The 16222-nt window shown below is 44.7% G+C and overlaps 2 protein-coding genes across 3 annotated transcripts in view; both read right to left on the bottom strand.

Moving 5' to 3' along the window:
• Position 1: 1 nt before the first annotated feature.
• On the bottom strand, positions 2-5105 carry Vps11 (vacuolar protein sorting 11). Of its 2 annotated transcripts, none has more exons than XM_078177833.1 (16): positions 4937-5105; positions 4765-4833; positions 4493-4670; positions 4227-4419; positions 3908-4166; positions 3683-3837; positions 3378-3611; positions 3012-3312; positions 2769-2957; positions 2588-2710; positions 2398-2525; positions 2116-2328; positions 1875-2047; positions 1505-1802; positions 1114-1436; positions 2-1036 (listed from the first exon to the last, which is right to left on the bottom strand). In XM_078177833.1, the coding sequence occupies exons 1-16, from the start codon at positions 4949-4951 to the stop codon at positions 654-656; spliced, it is 3234 nt and encodes a 1077-aa protein (XP_078033959.1). In that variant the 5' UTR covers positions 4952-5105; the 3' UTR covers positions 2-653. The 2 variants fall into 2 exon arrangements, with proteins under 2 accessions (XP_078033959.1, XP_078033958.1); XM_078177832.1 differs by having other exon boundaries at positions 3-1036; positions 4227-4423; positions 4497-4670.
• A 445-nt stretch (positions 5106-5550) lies between these two features.
• Positions 5551-16222, bottom strand: part of LOC144469470 (zinc finger protein rotund) — a 298144-nt gene continuing 287472 nt past the window's right edge. The window contains exon 6 of the mRNA XM_078179804.1: positions 5551-15406. Within this exon, the coding sequence (XP_078035930.1) occupies positions 14258-15406 (1149 nt within the window). The 3' untranslated portion in view covers positions 5551-14257. The remainder of the gene's footprint in view (positions 15407-16222) is intronic.

Genomic DNA, 16222 nt, shown 5'->3' with positions numbered 1-16222 from the left:
CTTTGGAAGTTGTATTATTTCATAAAATGTGACATATCTTTTACACTGATAGAGAATGGATAAATCACTTTAAGGACCTGATGCAATGTATACAATAAATCATTTAATGTACAATTAATATTTTATGTGAATTTCTTACCGATCGACATGCGGTATACACGTTTCATAAATCATGTGAAGCACCAAAAGATACAGTTTATCGTATTATGTATCTGATGAAAAATAATATAAAATATGTAATATATCCAGACAAAAAAGTTAGGGTTTAATCCCTGGGAGAAATAACTGAAGTCGAAACTACGGTGGGACTCGAGACTTCCACAGCTAGTTGACACAAAGTTTTTCCCTATTGAGGAAAAACTGTATGGAATTAAAGCTGATCTTTCGAATCAATTTATATTGAATATAGAACACTATCCAACAAGATTTCGTTTCTTTTGTTGGGTTTCAATTTAAGTTTTACCATTGAAGAAAAAAAATAATGATATTTTTCCTTTTTGTTCAAATTAGACCTAAAAGTGTAAAATAGCTGTTAGACAGAGTGATTAATATTCGTGTCTTGTTACAAGCCCCAACAGTTTTTGGTCTGTGAAATATCGTCGACATACTGAAAACTCGTGAGACCAATCGTCACCGAAGATGAGAAATTAACTTTATCTAGTGAATGGATTTAAATTTTTGTTATAGTCTTTGTCGTCGTCGTTGCTGACATCCTCTTCATCGTCCTCATCCCCCGCGAATGGGTTCTTTGACTCGTCGTATTCTGTATCAAATGGATTAGTCGAAACAAGTGTTTTTATTGGCACGAAGGTCTTTTGCACTGGTGACGACTTTGGTGGGGTATTGTTCAATACAGTTAAATATTTTATGGGCACCGGCGAAGCTTTCCTTGAATTTCCACGAGGAGTGGTGGATACGTCGCTTCCGGTACCAGAAATATTCGCTTCCAGTGATGAAGAATAGATCTCTGACTTCGGGAATGATCGCAAACGATCATCCACAACTGGGAAATTCTCACGTGGTAGTTCTGTTTTTCCTAATTATTTGACAGAGTAAACATTAACTTATGGATAGAACAATAATACGATTTTTATAAAAAAAATTGATTGTTACCCAGGGTGGAATTCTTTCCCTCCGCCAATCTGATCCTCGCTTCTGCCCCCGGCCCATAATTCAGCTTCGGTTCTTCGAATTTAGTAGCTATTGTTGGCAACAATTCATCCGTGTCAGTGATTACTGTTAACTTTTTGAACACACCACGGCCAAAGTAGTCGGCGACCAACGAAAACGGATCCTCAGCTCGGTCAAGCAAACTGTGGAAAGTCTCGTGGAGATCCTTGGATTGTTCTTGCGCTTTGATGATGTCCAACAATTTTTTATTTTTCGGCAAACAAGCCGGACACTCATTCTCGTTTTCTGAGAAACTTTGGAAACAACTAAAAGAGCGAAGACAGTCAGAATAATTTCTAGATTGTGTCCATGTCTAGCATGAATATAAACTTACTGTTGATGATACGAATGTTGACACATAAAATGTACTGAAGGTAGCTCTAATTGATGATGACACGCACTGCAACGCGATCCTTGAAAAATAATCGTGTTATTTTTAATCGACTCTATTTGTTCTCTTATCTTTTGGGTGTCCGTTCGATACTTCTCAGTCAGCTCAACGTCTGTTTGCGTCTGTTCTTGTTCTGTTCGTAACACACTGTTCAAATAAGTCTTTACATCTCCCAGAGTGCAGGAAAGCGAAGTTGAAATCGCGTCGACAACCATTAGTGGCGATAAAAGTCTTTCTTGTGCTAATAACAGATCGTTTAAGATAAATATGCAATGTAAAAAAAAAATAGAATTAAAATGTTCTGTAATTGTACCGATATAAGTTAAAATGTCTGCGAGCAATTTTGTCGGAGCTTCCTTATTTCTGACCACACTCCACAGAGCTTGAACCCATAAATTTGGATCTTGATGGCCGAATCGTTTGCAAATTGCTAGTACTTGCTCGCTATCACCCTCTCGCAAATGAAATCGTAGCATCTCTTGGTACCTAAAATTAACAGAAATTGTAAAAGGAAATTTTCAAATACGGTACTTCATATTTGTAGTGCAACATACAATTTACTTTCTTCATAAAGAAACAGCAGTCCACGTTTAAAATTGTATTGATGACACAAAATCAAAATCTGATCCTTATCGTAACAGGCCTCTGAGCTCTGCAGAAGACTTACTATCTTCTCCTCGTATTGTACTTTCGATACGTCATTCTCTAAAGCTGACCACACATGTAAGTAGTGTTCTACTAGCGTATTGTATACTAAAGTACTCCATCTGGAATAACATGTGATAATGATTGTGCAAAATTGTTACTCGCTTCTTGAATCTAAAGTGTGTACTAACTTAGCGTTTGTTTTCACTAAGTGTTCTAGGAACTCTACCAGACGTTCAGAATTGTTGAGGAATAAGTGAATGAAATCTTCAGGATTAGCTTTGTCAATATCTTGTTCCATGGTGCCATCTAAAGCTTCCTGAATGAAATATGATAACTTTACCGTCACACGTACGTTCATTTTCTAATCTACTAATTTACCTGATCAACGAGAGGTTTGTTAGAAGGTCTATAATTGGTGCACAAGGATTTCAGAAATTGCGTAGATTCATTTGGAACATTTTCTATGAGAACATTGCCGTACTTTTTCATGTTAGATTCTGCCTAAAAGAGTAAACCAGATTAGTTGTTTACAACACGTTTGATAAACATGCGGACATACTTCCTCAAATTCCAAAGTTGCCATATACTCCAAAGCCTTTTTGTACTCGTGTTTGTCCTCTATTTGAATGCGGAGGTACCATTCGTGTTGGCCATGTTTTTGTGCGAGGAGCAAGGCGTCTTCCGGAGATGCTTGGCGGCAGACTTTTATCGCAACTTCTACATCGAAATCAACTTCCCTATCTTTCGTCTGAAATTGCAAATATAGATGAGAAATAGCCAAAAGGAATCACGAATTTATTACCATAATAAATTCTTTCAGTTTATCCGTCTGATTCAGCTTCGTGTAGCAGTTTAATAATAATGTTGTATGATCCTCAGTCGCTTGACCGTTTTTATGCAGAGCTTGCAAATAAGTGGTCAAATTATCTATGTGCTGAGAGTCTAGGAATTTTTTGATTACATAGGAAGGTTCCAATTTTCCAATGGTCTTTATGTATTGTTCTATTGCACCGTTGTGATCTCCTTTCGAATACAAATGGTCCCCGTACTGTCGGTATATGTCTATAAGACTTTCTGCATCGTACTGGTGATTTTTGGCTATCCTAAGAGTCACGCGAGATTAAAAGATCGCATTGAACGGTCTGAATTAAATAATAATATTAATTACCTTATAGATACATCGTATAAATTCTTTTTAAAGAGTAAGGCTAATTTAGACTGCAAATCTTTTTCCTCCAAGTGATACAGCTTGCTATCACCACTGAGTATAAAAAGTCCACCCCATTCTGATAACACTGCTTGCACAGAGAGCATTGGTGCATAGAAAACAATGAATTTGTTTTGTATATCCAGTAACGTAATCATATGTTTATCTGCACCTTGAGGTATTGGTTCTATGGTACTGTAAAAACATAGGTGTTTAGTAATATATCCCTACTTAACGGTAGACTTGAATATCCATCAAATTATTGCCTTGGTTTTGCAGAAATGGTGGTGGTCCTTCTTGGAACATTAGCAGCTTCTTTAGATATTATTACTAAGTAGCTTCTAAACCACTCTAACATTATTTTCTGACCTTCTACTGCGTAGCAGGGACCTCTACCATCGGGTGTATAGCAATATATTGCCTAATATAAAAGACACGTATTACAGAAATATCTACAGTCTACTTCAATTAAATTTTGATGAATATATTACTTCGTCACGACCGATCATGAAGTGACTGTCCTGCATTGACTCTGCAAGGACACTGCATTTATTATTACAACCCATACTGTCCAGGGGAGATTTAAATTCTTTATCTTTTACAGTAACGTTGTATAAAAAGACACTGTTTGTTGTAGCAACAAATAGGTGAGTTTGCTTGCTCATAGCTCTTATTGCGAGACCAGTAATAGAAACACCTGTGCCTTTCAACACCTTTATCTTGTTTTTCCTTTCTGTGGTCACATCACCCCTACAAGCGAATAATTCAATGAAATTTAAAATTAAAAACTCTTTAAGCTATGTATATTACCTGTAAAGCATAACAGAGCCATCTTCAAACCCTATAGCCATTAAAGTAAGACTAGTATGTACATAAAGTGCAGTTGCCGGAACTCCTTTGTTGCTGGGTATAGCTCTGCTAATACGAACGCAAGATGGATTACCCTGTTTATCTAGTTTGGACAAGTTCCATACTTTTATTGTCGGATTACAACCGGCATCGTCTTCCTAAACGAATATTATGTTAATAAAAGCAACAAGTACATTTGCCAGAAGTGAATAACTTTTTAACACAACTAACACCAATGGTGAACAAGAAAGTGGAATCTTGAACTTGCTGAGCTAAGGTTACAATAACGTCGTACGCCCGGAAGGTGGACACATCGTAAAGCCTGTTAACTAAGTGCACATTGCCCATATTATCTCCAAAGACCAAGCGGCCGTTTCCACTAGTAGCTGCAGTGACTTGTGCATCCTGTTTAACATCATTGACTCTATACATGTTCAAATAATCTAACCTAGGAAAAAAGATCCTATGCTTGATTCGATTCAAGCTGAGAGGAACTTACCTCAAGAGCACTTGCAATCTTCCCCTCGTCGACCTCTTTCTTGAGGTCGAAGAAATTGAAGCGTCTCCACTGAAAAAGCAAACAATTTTCAGCGTTAAGGCGTCGATGCTGAGGTTATGATCAGATCATGAGGAATAATGTGCAAAGCGATCAAAAAACACGTCAAACGAACCTCAAGGAATGCCATAACGTGCCGTACTTGTTTATGTAGACATCAGTGACGAGTATCGTTGACTCCTTAAAAGAATACTTCACGTATTGCGCTGTCCTCTTTGACAGTTACTTGACAACGGATTTATCCAGCCGTAAGTTCACCATCTTTTCAACTATGTCCGATCAACATCAGCTGATTATGACATATCTCAAGTTTTGCGCATGCGTCGCCCGGCCGACGTCTACTCTACTATATCGACCGTATCAATTTGCTATTCCTTGCGACACCAACGGCGAACAGATCACTTCCTACTATATCGACCACGGTAAAAGTTCGCTAAGTTAGGTTTACTGTAACATGTCGATCATGTTACAAATCACACAGGGTTCAAGCAAATTCCGTAGATGTCATTGCCGCAGAATTGAGACATCAGCGCCACCTGCGCAGGAACTAAATTTGAATTCCATACGGTGAAACGATAATCGTTTATCTTCTCTTAAATAAACATTAAATAATATATATGTTAGTATCAGATCGTTCGATCTAATTGTTTAGTATAATAAAAAGGAAAGAAGCGGAAATAATTTAACCGGTTACCCGGGGAGGACGAGTTAACTAGACATTCTTGTTTAATGTTTCTTTCTTTAGATATTTACAATTATTAAATATTTACACATCGAATCACCCGGTTAACGGATTAAGCTTCGTCAAACGGAAAGTATAAAATTGTTTTCACCATCTCGTGGAAAGTAAATTGCCTCTCCGAAAGTTGCAACTGAAATACAACTCGAGGAGGAGTGACAAAAATACTTTGCGAGCCCAGAATGCCAAGGCAATCCCGTTCACGCTTCAAGCGCTCGATTAATTCCTCGTTTCTACGGTATAATATGTAATAACTCTGGACCGGACGGATTGCGGTAGCTTTCCGGATCGCTGTTCAGAATTAGTAAGACGTAAGTTCTGTTTATATTTGTTAAAAAGGACGAACAGTTAGTGTCGACGATGGGGCGGGACGTGTTTTACAAGGTCTGTGTCCTGTCCTCGCGGGCCACGCGGGGAACCAAGAAGAAATGGTCGCCAGAAACTTTGAAAATCGATTATAAATACAACACGAGCTCTGTTCTTTGATATTACCCGGGATCGGGGAGGCTCGAGGATCGAGAACGACGAGATCCTCTATTCCCGTTGCAGGCGCCTTCAACTTCGGAGATCGTCGTTCTTCCTCCACCCTCAGGACTTTCTTGAACCGAACGAAATTCGCGCAGGAAACGTTGCCCCGAAACTTTCAAACGATTTCAGTCCCATCGAACTTCTCTAGTTAGGGCGACCGTCCCAAGTTAACCGCCCAGATCCCTTCCAAAAATTGATGCGAGGGCTAATTTCAGATCGGACCCACCTTCTTCGAAGCAAATGTATAGTCTGGACGTGCAACGTTTTATCGAAAATCTAAAGTTAGCCCGTACACGAATTTTCAAAAAGAATCGCGTCCCATCGTTCCCGAAATTCTCGGCTTCCTGCACGAATCTCAATATTGTCGATATTTCGAATCGCTCGGAGGACACGAGCATCCCTTCCCTCCCTAGTTATCCTCGCTGCTCGGTTTCCTCTCGCCTCTTCTGAATATTTTGTACCGTGGTCGTGCTCGCGTCGGAAAGAAAAGATTTTGTTCTTTGTCCGCGATCGCTTTCCTCTAAACTCGACTTTTCGTTGTACATGTGTGTATCACGTTCGGGGTGCGCGATTAACTATCACGGCTGGACGTTCGTTCCGCTGTCGATTTCTCTGTGTGACCCGGATCGAGGCACGATTCGTTCCTTTTCGAAAAAACACGACGGTATTCGGGACGACAGTCGAGCGAAAGACGCGGGGTCGAAACTCGTCGATCGGAGTGGGAGATTTTCTGTTGGTGGCAATTGCTTCCAAAGAGTGCAAGCTCTCTCTCTCTCTCTCTCTCTCTCTCTCTCGTTCTCTTTCTCTCTCTCTTTCTCTCTCTCTCTTGTCCGAGATACGCCACTGTAAAACACTATAAACGTTGCGTTGCATCGACGGGATCAAGGTTCTTCTCACGAGAATCTTTATTTCATCGATCTCTCGGCATTGAATTTTGAAAGTTATTGCTAAGTACATTAGAGACGGAGTCTTCGTTCCCCGCTGTTACAAAACACTGTGAGAGCGAGATCTTCGACCTGGGGGGTGTTTAATGAACGCTGTACCATAAAACGTTGACGAAAGTCTGCGAGATGTCGGTGTTGGCGTCGGCGTCGAAGGAAATCCTCTGTCAGCGGTATTAGAAAATTTATTCTGGGAAATCGTTGGCTCTCGCCCCGTGCTTTTCGGGTGTTTTACAGCGACCCTCGGACCCGGAGGAAGTATCAATGTTTTACAGTAGACCTCGTCGCGAATTGACAGACAGTTGTTTCACTATATTAAACGATTCTCTCTCTCACTCTCGCTCTCTCTTTCTCTCTTTTTCTCTTTTTCTCTCTCCATTTTGCACGGATTAGGAAAAACGATGATTCCGTTTTTATTCGTGAGGGCTAGGGACGATCGGTAGTGCGAAGAAGTGGGACCTTTCTTCGAAATTTTACAGACGTAGCGTTAATTACTTACTTCTCTAGCTATTAACTATGTGTATTCCGCGTGTCTCTGCTTGTGTACGTGTGGGTGTGTGCTGCTTAAAATCGCCCGGATCGTGCGTCGCGATTTTCGGGATCTCTCTTATCCTCTCCTTGCAATGCTAAATCGCACCGTTTCTCTTGTCGTTTTCACACTCGCTCTTTCTCTCTATCTCTATCTCTCTCACTTTCGCTCTCTCTTTCTCTTTCGTTCTCTCTTATCAAACATTTAATTCATATATAATATATCTATATTATATATCTATATATATACTTTACAAACAGGAAACGATTAGACACTAGGGCTTCGCGTTCAGCCCGAAAAACGGCCGAGTATTTCTTTTCAGATTGAGAATGGATCGGTTACGGAGGATCGTCTTTTTCCGCTGTCATCGCTTCGAAATTTCTCTTTGTTCTCTCCCCATTGTTCAATCCCCCCTCCCTCCTCCAAACGAAAATTACTCAATCTTCAAAGGGATACTCGTACGCGATTGCGTTTAAATGGCTTCAGGATGCACTTTTTTGTAAAATACAGTATTATCCCGCCTTTGCGTAAGTATATCCGTTTAGAGATTTGTTCTTCATATTTCTCCGTCGTTTCTTTTCTTGTTTCTCTTTTTCTCTCTCTCTCTCTCTTTTTATCTCGCTCGCTCTCTCTCTCTCTCTCTCTCTCTCTCTTTCGTTTTCTTTAGCTCGCTCTCACTCTCTTTCTTTTTGTTACCGTAAATTTATACAATAAAATATCACAGTTCTGTTCGTACCACGCAATATAATCAATATATTGTTTTTTTTCTTTACCATGCCTACACGATTCTTTCGCTTCTCGCATTCTCAGTCTTCCGGTCGTTTGAACCTCGCTTACTTGCCGGTTCCTTATCCACTCACATTCGCATAAGCACACAGACGTTCTCTCCTCCCTTCGGCTTCTTCTCTTTCTCTCTCTCTCTCTCTCCCTCTCGCTCCCTCCCGATCGGTCGATCCATCGATCGCGAGGCAAGTGGATCTTGCTAATACGATAACGCGACGAAATTTGTTCAATCGTTTCGAGGTCTTTGAATTAAAAATCTTCGGAAAAGCATCGCGAGCGCATTGTTATCGTATCGAATCCAAATTTCAGGGACGCAGGGACACATGGTAGCAGTGGTAGCGAAACCATTTTGACCGAGAAACCGTGCTCGGGGTCTTCCGGAGTAATTTATGATCCCGGACAGTAGCCATGCTCTGCGCAGAAAAACTGGTAATGAGGTGCGGCGTTGCAATCGTCTCGTGTTTTGTCTATCGGCAGACCTCGAGCACATTGCGACGTTTTGACACCGCGTTCCTTGCTTTCTCCACCGTAGACGCAACGATTTCCGCTCGAAGGAAGCACCGATCGGTGCTCGAGCGGCGAAAGGATTTGTATCGATCTCGGGAAGAACGTCGATCTTCGATCGTCTTTCTAATTGGCACATCGACGAAAAGAAAAGTTCTCTGTCTTTTTGTTTTTTCTATAGCTTTCGGTTTCAAAGCAAAGGGTATGATTCTCGTCTATTTAATCGCTAACAATTGACACATCTGCGATCGAAGAACGATCCTTTCACCCCTCGTCGCTCTGTCCCCCTACCCCGAAAGCACAATGGACGGCATCTTTCCGCAAATCTGCTCGGGAACAAGCAAGTCAAGAAGCTGAGGGGACAGAGTCGCGAGAAAACAGGGGGGAGGGAAAGAGGACTCCCTCCGAGATCTAATAATGATCGTCTTGTATTTATCTTCCGTTTCCGCGTCGTCAATCGGTCCACCGATAAAAGCAATAGTATTTCTTCGCGATGCAAATATGCCTGTTTTCTCATTCTTTCCTAGCGGTACCGGAAGAAAACAATAGAACAAAGGACTCGCCGGTGAAGATGAAGAAGATGACTACCTGGAGTGGGTGGAGGAGTTGAAGGAATCTTCTATCGGGGAAAAGAAAATCTTGAACAGAGGACAACTCTGTCCCGGGCGTGTCTTCCACACATACTTGAACGCTTTTCTTTGTAACGTGATAGTTTATTAAACGAAATTATAATTATAATAATAATAATTAATAATAATAATAATAATAATAATAATAGTTAATAATTAATAATGATAATAATAATAATAATAATATTAATAAAATAATCATCAATGAAACTAAAGGGTAGACAGAAAAAGGATCACAATTAAAGCGCGGGGGTACTTGACACTGTAACCACCCACCTACAACCCCTCTGGAAACAAAACTCTATGTTGGTCCCCGTCTCTTCCCGTAAAATTACCCCACGCCTCTTTCTCCCACCGGAAACGATCTCATTAAAGATCGATGAGAGAAAAAGGAAACGATTGACAATAATTACCCCCCTCCCCGCCCTTGAAATTAATTATCTTTAGCGTGACTTTCTTTTTCCCGTGTCTCCCGCTCCTCGATCGCGTCCCCTCTCGAGGAAAATCGTGGAAATCGCCGAAGGGAGCTCGAAAATGCGATCTCTGTGTCTTTTCGGCCACAGAAGTCTCGATTTCACCCCTCTGTCGTTTTCGTTTTCTCTTTCTCTCTCTCTCTCTCTCTCTCTCTATTTCTCTCATACACATTCTCTCGGAACGTTCACTCACGTCGATTTCTCTCATCCTCTCGTACACACGTTGGTCCATTCGTTCATCGTCCTAGTAACGAACTAATAGTGTTTTAAACAACTTGAGCACAGGTGGGGCGTCGACGCGTCGCGTCCCAAGGGATTCCACCCCTTCTCTCTTTCATTCTTTGTCTCTCTTGGAACGTTGGGATGCTTCTTCGAAAAAAGAGGAACGCGTCAATGGGGAAAGAAGAAATTGCTGAAAATCGGTTGTCTCGCGGAAGAGCAAGAGAAAACGAAAGGGTTGGAAATAAAAGGAAAAACACAGAGACTTTTGGGGGAAGTGTACAGACTCGGGACAGGACACGTGCGACGCCGTAACAAGAAATTATCTACAGTATACACGTGTTCGATTCCCTCCTCCCTGTCCGCGTGATTCTTCCTCCCGCCTATCATTTTACGCGCCACGAAAAAATTTTCTACGTTTCTGTCGGCCGTCGACGTTCGACTTCGACGATCGCGCTCAATTGCACACCGAGATTGCGCGAGAAGAGTCAAGAGCAGAATAGTAATTAACGCGTTACCTACCGGCCATTGTTTACTAGATTCTTAATAAATGTCTCGGTAACGTAATCGAATAATTTCACTTTGTTCAAACGCGATCGTTGCGAGCTCCGCGAATGGATTTCCGGTAGGCAAAGCGTTAAAGCTTGACCGTCGAAGTCTGTCGAAGCCGGGACACGGCTTCGGAACGAAAACGCGCTCCTACGAAACAAGAAATTATCGTAATTAACTTTGGGTAACGATTGCTTGCTTCTTGCTCTCTCACGCATACTTGGTATTTCTCTCTCTCTCTCTCTCTCTCTCTCGTTATCTGTCTCTCTTCCATTCATTCTCTCGATCTCTCACGCACTCGTTAGACAAGGTACTTAGAATATCTTCAGTAGAGAGTCTCTATCCTTCCTCTCGTTTAGCTTACGCACCTACCGAATATTGATCAATCAATTAATCAATCAATTAATAATAATATATAATATTTATTTATTCGTTTATTTACATATATGTCGTAGAATCCTAGGGAAAAGAGGGCAGAGGATCGGACGAACCCGCGAACTCGAGACTCGTCCACCAGCCGGCCATGTTTCAACCATTATACCATAGCGCACCCCAGAATATGCCTAACCCCCCATTGCGTTACCGAAAGGTCAGGGGGTGGTTCCGATTCGGCCATCTTGCTCTAGAATCACAGCTCGCGTCGACGTTTTCCGTTTCGCTCAACAACTTCGCCTCCCATCTCGACACAACAGCAGTTCCTTCGCGGCCTCTTTATAGCAATTTCTCCAGTCTCTAGCAGTTCTCTCTCTTATCCGTCGTGGGTCTACCCCTGTCATGGGTATCGTCGTATTCCCGTAAACCCCCCAAGTTACAGGATCCTAAGGGAAAGAGGTGATCTAGCGGGAGAACTCGAATTTGCGACCACGAGATTCATCGACTGGCTGATCCATGCTAATCCAAATTTTGCTGCAGGCTCTAATTTTTCAACTTCACGGTTAATTTTCTCAGCGGTCCATTTGGGTTCGATGGGATCGATCGTTGCGTCGATCTCCGATTGAATAAAGAGGCTCTCCGGAGCTTGATAATTTTCGTATTGTTTTAAACAGTGCTACACACGCTCGGGAAATGTAAACGAGACGACCCGGAGACCGGGATACCTGGGCTCCCTGATTGTGTTCGTGCGAGGGACAGCCTTCGCGTAGCCCGTGAGCGAAAACGGGGGAAGGGGGAGAGAAGAAAAAAAGAAATCGGAACGAGAGGAGTCGATGGGGCCGGCGTTAATTCCGTTCTTTTCACGTTCCTGCTTCCCAGGAGCACCGCTCGTAAGAGGGAATAGCAAAAGCCAGGAGGAATCGTGCCGTGAAGTACACCTATTTTCCAAGGGGTGACTCTCGCCCCCTCGAAGGCGGAAGGGGGTAGTAGGCACACCTTTCTGGGTCGAGTGGACGTTTCGCTCGCAACGGGATAATTAACGAAGAGTATGAGACCGTGTACGTGTGCGTATGTGTATGAGTCCAAGAGAGACGGACCGAGAGAGAGAGAGAGAGAGAGAGAGAGAGAGAGAGAGAGAGAGAGAAAGAGAAAGAGAAAGAGAGGAAACCAGAGAAAGAGTAACAGGAGAATAAGTGTCGCACGCACCTCTTAAAAAGGACTTACGCGCGTGCACAAATCGTATAGAATACATATATATATATATATTCAATATATAGAAAATGGGAAGAAATAGAGAGGAAAAGAGGCAAGAGAAAAAGAACGAGAGAGAGAGAGAGAGAGAAAGAAGTGCCAGAAAAAATGGCAAAAGCGTAAAACGAAAGGAAATGATGAAGGATTATGCACTTACAGCAGAAATATTTTCAAACGTGCCACATTTGAGTTGCAAACCAATTTCTAAACAACAGAACAAAAGCAGGGTCTTAAACTTATAAAAGTTGGTATGACAAAAGTTAGACAAACTTTCTTCCAAAGAAAAGCTTTAGAATATATCGGGGCCTATGGATCTTCAAACTAAAAATTAATTACTGTGCGTAGTTGTAACTGTTTAAAGATCTAGGCAACTGAAAGCTCTCGAAGCGTTCGCGTATAGAGTATAACTGAAACGACAGAAATTTTATCCTACCACGCATCATTAAAACATTGATCGAAAGAAAATGATAAAATCGTTGGCAATTCTAGCTGCGAAGGAGTAAAGTGGCGAGGAGAAAGAGGTAAATTTTTGTGCTCAGAGCGTTACATACAAACAATATGTACAGACAGGTGGGACTGGGGATTCCTCCGAGAAGCATGAACCAGTAGCTAACCGATAGCTAAAACGGTCCTAGCCAGTCGACGATTCTCAATATCAAGCAGTCAAGTCAGTGGAGCCTCGTTTCTCCTAGGACCCAATGGTCTAGGACACGGAGGGTGGCGCCGATCATCGGCGAGGACAGTAGTCCGTAAAAGAGGACTCCATGGCGAGGGTAGCAGACGGTCGACGAGCCCCGAGGCCGCGGGTCCGAGTCCCGCTCGATCCTTTTTCTCCTTGGGCTTTACAGTACGATTAAAAAAATACAAACAGGAAAACGATTGTGTACGATCATCGCAAGGACCGGCTAAGCGTCGAACAGAGAAGGTGGGCTCTGCGTCGGAGAAGACTCGACAATTAACCTAAGGAGATCGTCGCTGGGGGTGGGTGTGTGAAAGGAGAGTGCGACCGAGAGGAACATCGTCGAGGATTGGAGAGAAGAGAAAGGACGAGAGCCGTGCCCTCGAAAGATAGTTTAGGGGAGAGAGGGCTCTCTCTCTCTCTCTCTCTCTCTCTCTCTCTCGGCCGGTGCCGGGATCATCCTCGTCTCCGGGGTGACTATTCGCCGCGGGACTTCGTTTCGAAGATTACCGGGAAACGTGGTTACCCGGTAATCATTCCCGGGTACTACTTTCTAACTAACTTGGAGCGTGAAAGTTAATCAACGGCCGAGCTCTCGGCTGCTCGATCGATCCCGCCGATTCGAGGTGGCGATCGAGCCTTTCTAATATTCGCCGTTCATGCATGGATGCCCGGTAGCATTAAAACGATTAAAAGTCGTCCGGCCGATCTGCATTCGACTCGGATCGATCCGCTCTCCCCCTCCTCTCCCCTCCCCTCCCCTCCTCTCTCTCTCCCTAACCCTCTCTTTCTTTCTCTGGGTACCCCATCGAGCCGGATAAACGTCGATCGGAGAGTCTTCGACCACCGATGATGATTCGCTTTCACGCGACCAAAGAAAGCAGATTAAAAACGTAAAAGAAAAAGGGATCATCTCGCAAATCGGTTGACTTACACTTACGGTACCCTAAGTGCATCCGATGCGACTAAAACGGAAAAACAAAGAAAAACTATAGGCGGCGAGAAATCTCGAAGCGAACAGCCACCCCCGCGACACGCGCGCAGTTGCGATCCAGAGGATCGTAGAAGATTCGCGACGGAGACCGAAGGACGAGCCAGAGAAAGGATCGTGGCAGAATAGAGTTCGAGACGTCGAGGATGACGGAGCCGGCGGTGGAAGGGGCCGGGAGGACAGGCAGAACGAAGAAGAAGAAACCGGGTAGAGACAGCAGTTGCTCCTAATCTCCAAGACCAGCCGGAGTTACTGTTTCTCCTTGAGCCCGCCGAGGAGAGCGTGGCTCTCCATCGTCGCGCTGAGGTTGCTCAGGTTGCTAAGGTTGCCCAGGTTGCCCAAGTTCCCGAGGTTGCCGAGATTCGGCTGATGGGCGTAGTTCCTGATCTGGTGTAGGCTGATCAGCTGGTTCGGGAACGAGGTGGCGTTCTGATTGCTGGTCGTGCCGGACGTGACGCCGGACGACGACGAGGCTGGCGAGGACTTCTGCGTCGTGTTGAACGCCTCGTAGAGGTACGGCCTGGAGGCGGGATGATGGCTGCCCGGGTAGTGCAGATGGTTCAGCGGGTTCAGCGGGTGTTGCATGGAGGAGATCGAGTTGATCGAGATCGAGGAGATCGGCGTGAACGCCGAGCTGCTGTTCGGATGATGGTTGGCGCCCGGTTGAGGGGTCTGTTGCCTGGAGTCGTTCTCGATCGAGTCGGCCCGGTGCCCATGCCCGGGCAGCAACATCTCCGGGTTCTGGTTCTGGTGGTAGTCGGTGTGGTGATGGGGCAGTCGCTCGTGCAGATCGCTGATCACCGAATCCGGGCTGACCTTCGGCCAGTAGTGGTCCTGGTGGTGCGCCGCCATCGCGTGGATCGACGGCCTCAGACCGGTGCCGATGATCGGCGGTCTCTTGTCGGTCCTCTCCGCGTGCTTCTGCATGTGCTTCGCCAGGTAGGTCTCCTGCGTGTAGCTCTTGCCGCAGTACTGGCAGATGTGCGTCTTCAGGTGCTTCGATTCCTTGTGCTTCGGTATGTGCTCGAGCAGACTCGGCTCGTCGGAGAAGCACTTGTAGCAGGAGTTACACTTGTACGGCTTGTCGGTCTGGTGGCAACGGGAGTGGCTCTGTAGGTTGCTCAGCTGGCTGAACGCCTTCGTGCAGCCTGGATGCCGGCACTTGTACGGTTTGTCGCCGGTGTGCGTGCGGATGTGCTGCTGTAGGTGGCTCAGTTGGGTGAACTTCCGCTGGCAAATCTCGCAGCGGTACGGCTTGATGCCCAGGTGGATCCTGGTGTGCTGGGACAGGTACGAGGAGTTTGCGAACGCCTTCGAGCACTGGGTGCACTTGTACGGCTTCGCCTCGCGCATGTGGATCTGCGTGTGGAGCTGCAGGTCCGCTTTGCTACCGAAGATCTGAAACGGAAACGGTACTCGGTCAGTCAATCATTTCCCGATCACCCGACAACGATTTATTCAACGGTCGCCGACGACGGTATTTCGCAGAAACTGGAGCGAGGTACGCGCGCGGCTAGTATCCCTCTCGTTAGGGGATGCTGAAGGTAGAGACGCTCGAGAGATCATTTAACGACGAGTCAGGATGCGCGGCGGGTATTAAATATCGAGGGTTTCGTGCCGGGGACTCGTTTCGCAGCGGAAGGACTCCGGTTTGCTCCGGTTTTAGAACGACTGCTCGGAAAATTTCTGAAAAGGAGCGATGAGTCACGGTTTTCAAAACCGATTCGAGCTGGCAGTGGCGTGCAAACGCGAAAATCAGGCCGCCTCGATCGAGACGGCGCGCTCGTGTTAGCGCCCCGAACAGCGGAACAACGAGAGTGGATCGACAGGTGAAGGGTTCCATCGTTTCAATATTCTCCTTCCACAACATGCTCCGCTTCCTCTTTCTTCGACGACAACGACGACGGGGACGTCGGGGACGTCGGGGACGACGAGGAGGTGCGTGCGCGTGTATGTCGACGCATTAGCCGAGAACCGCGGTATATTTATAAATAAATAAAATGTAAACGAGGATTGGCGGTAGCCGGAGCGTACGCGTAGAGGCGGGGAGAGGATGACCTTGTCTATCATGGCCTAGCCTCCAGGCATACCTGACTGACTGGCTTCAGCTACCGCATAGATATCTCTCTCTCTCTCTCTCTCTCTCGATCCTTCTGTTCCCTCTTGCGCTCTTAATTCCCCTTCCCTTCTTTTTATTCCATCGTTCCTCCGCGT

This window comes from Augochlora pura, chromosome 4, assembly GCF_028453695.1.
Source record: "Augochlora pura isolate Apur16 chromosome 4, APUR_v2.2.1, whole genome shotgun sequence".
Lineage (NCBI taxonomy): Eukaryota > Metazoa > Arthropoda > Insecta > Hymenoptera > Halictidae > Augochlora > Augochlora pura.
Note: the sequence above shows the minus strand (reverse complement) of the source record. Positions and strands in the feature narration are given on the sequence as shown.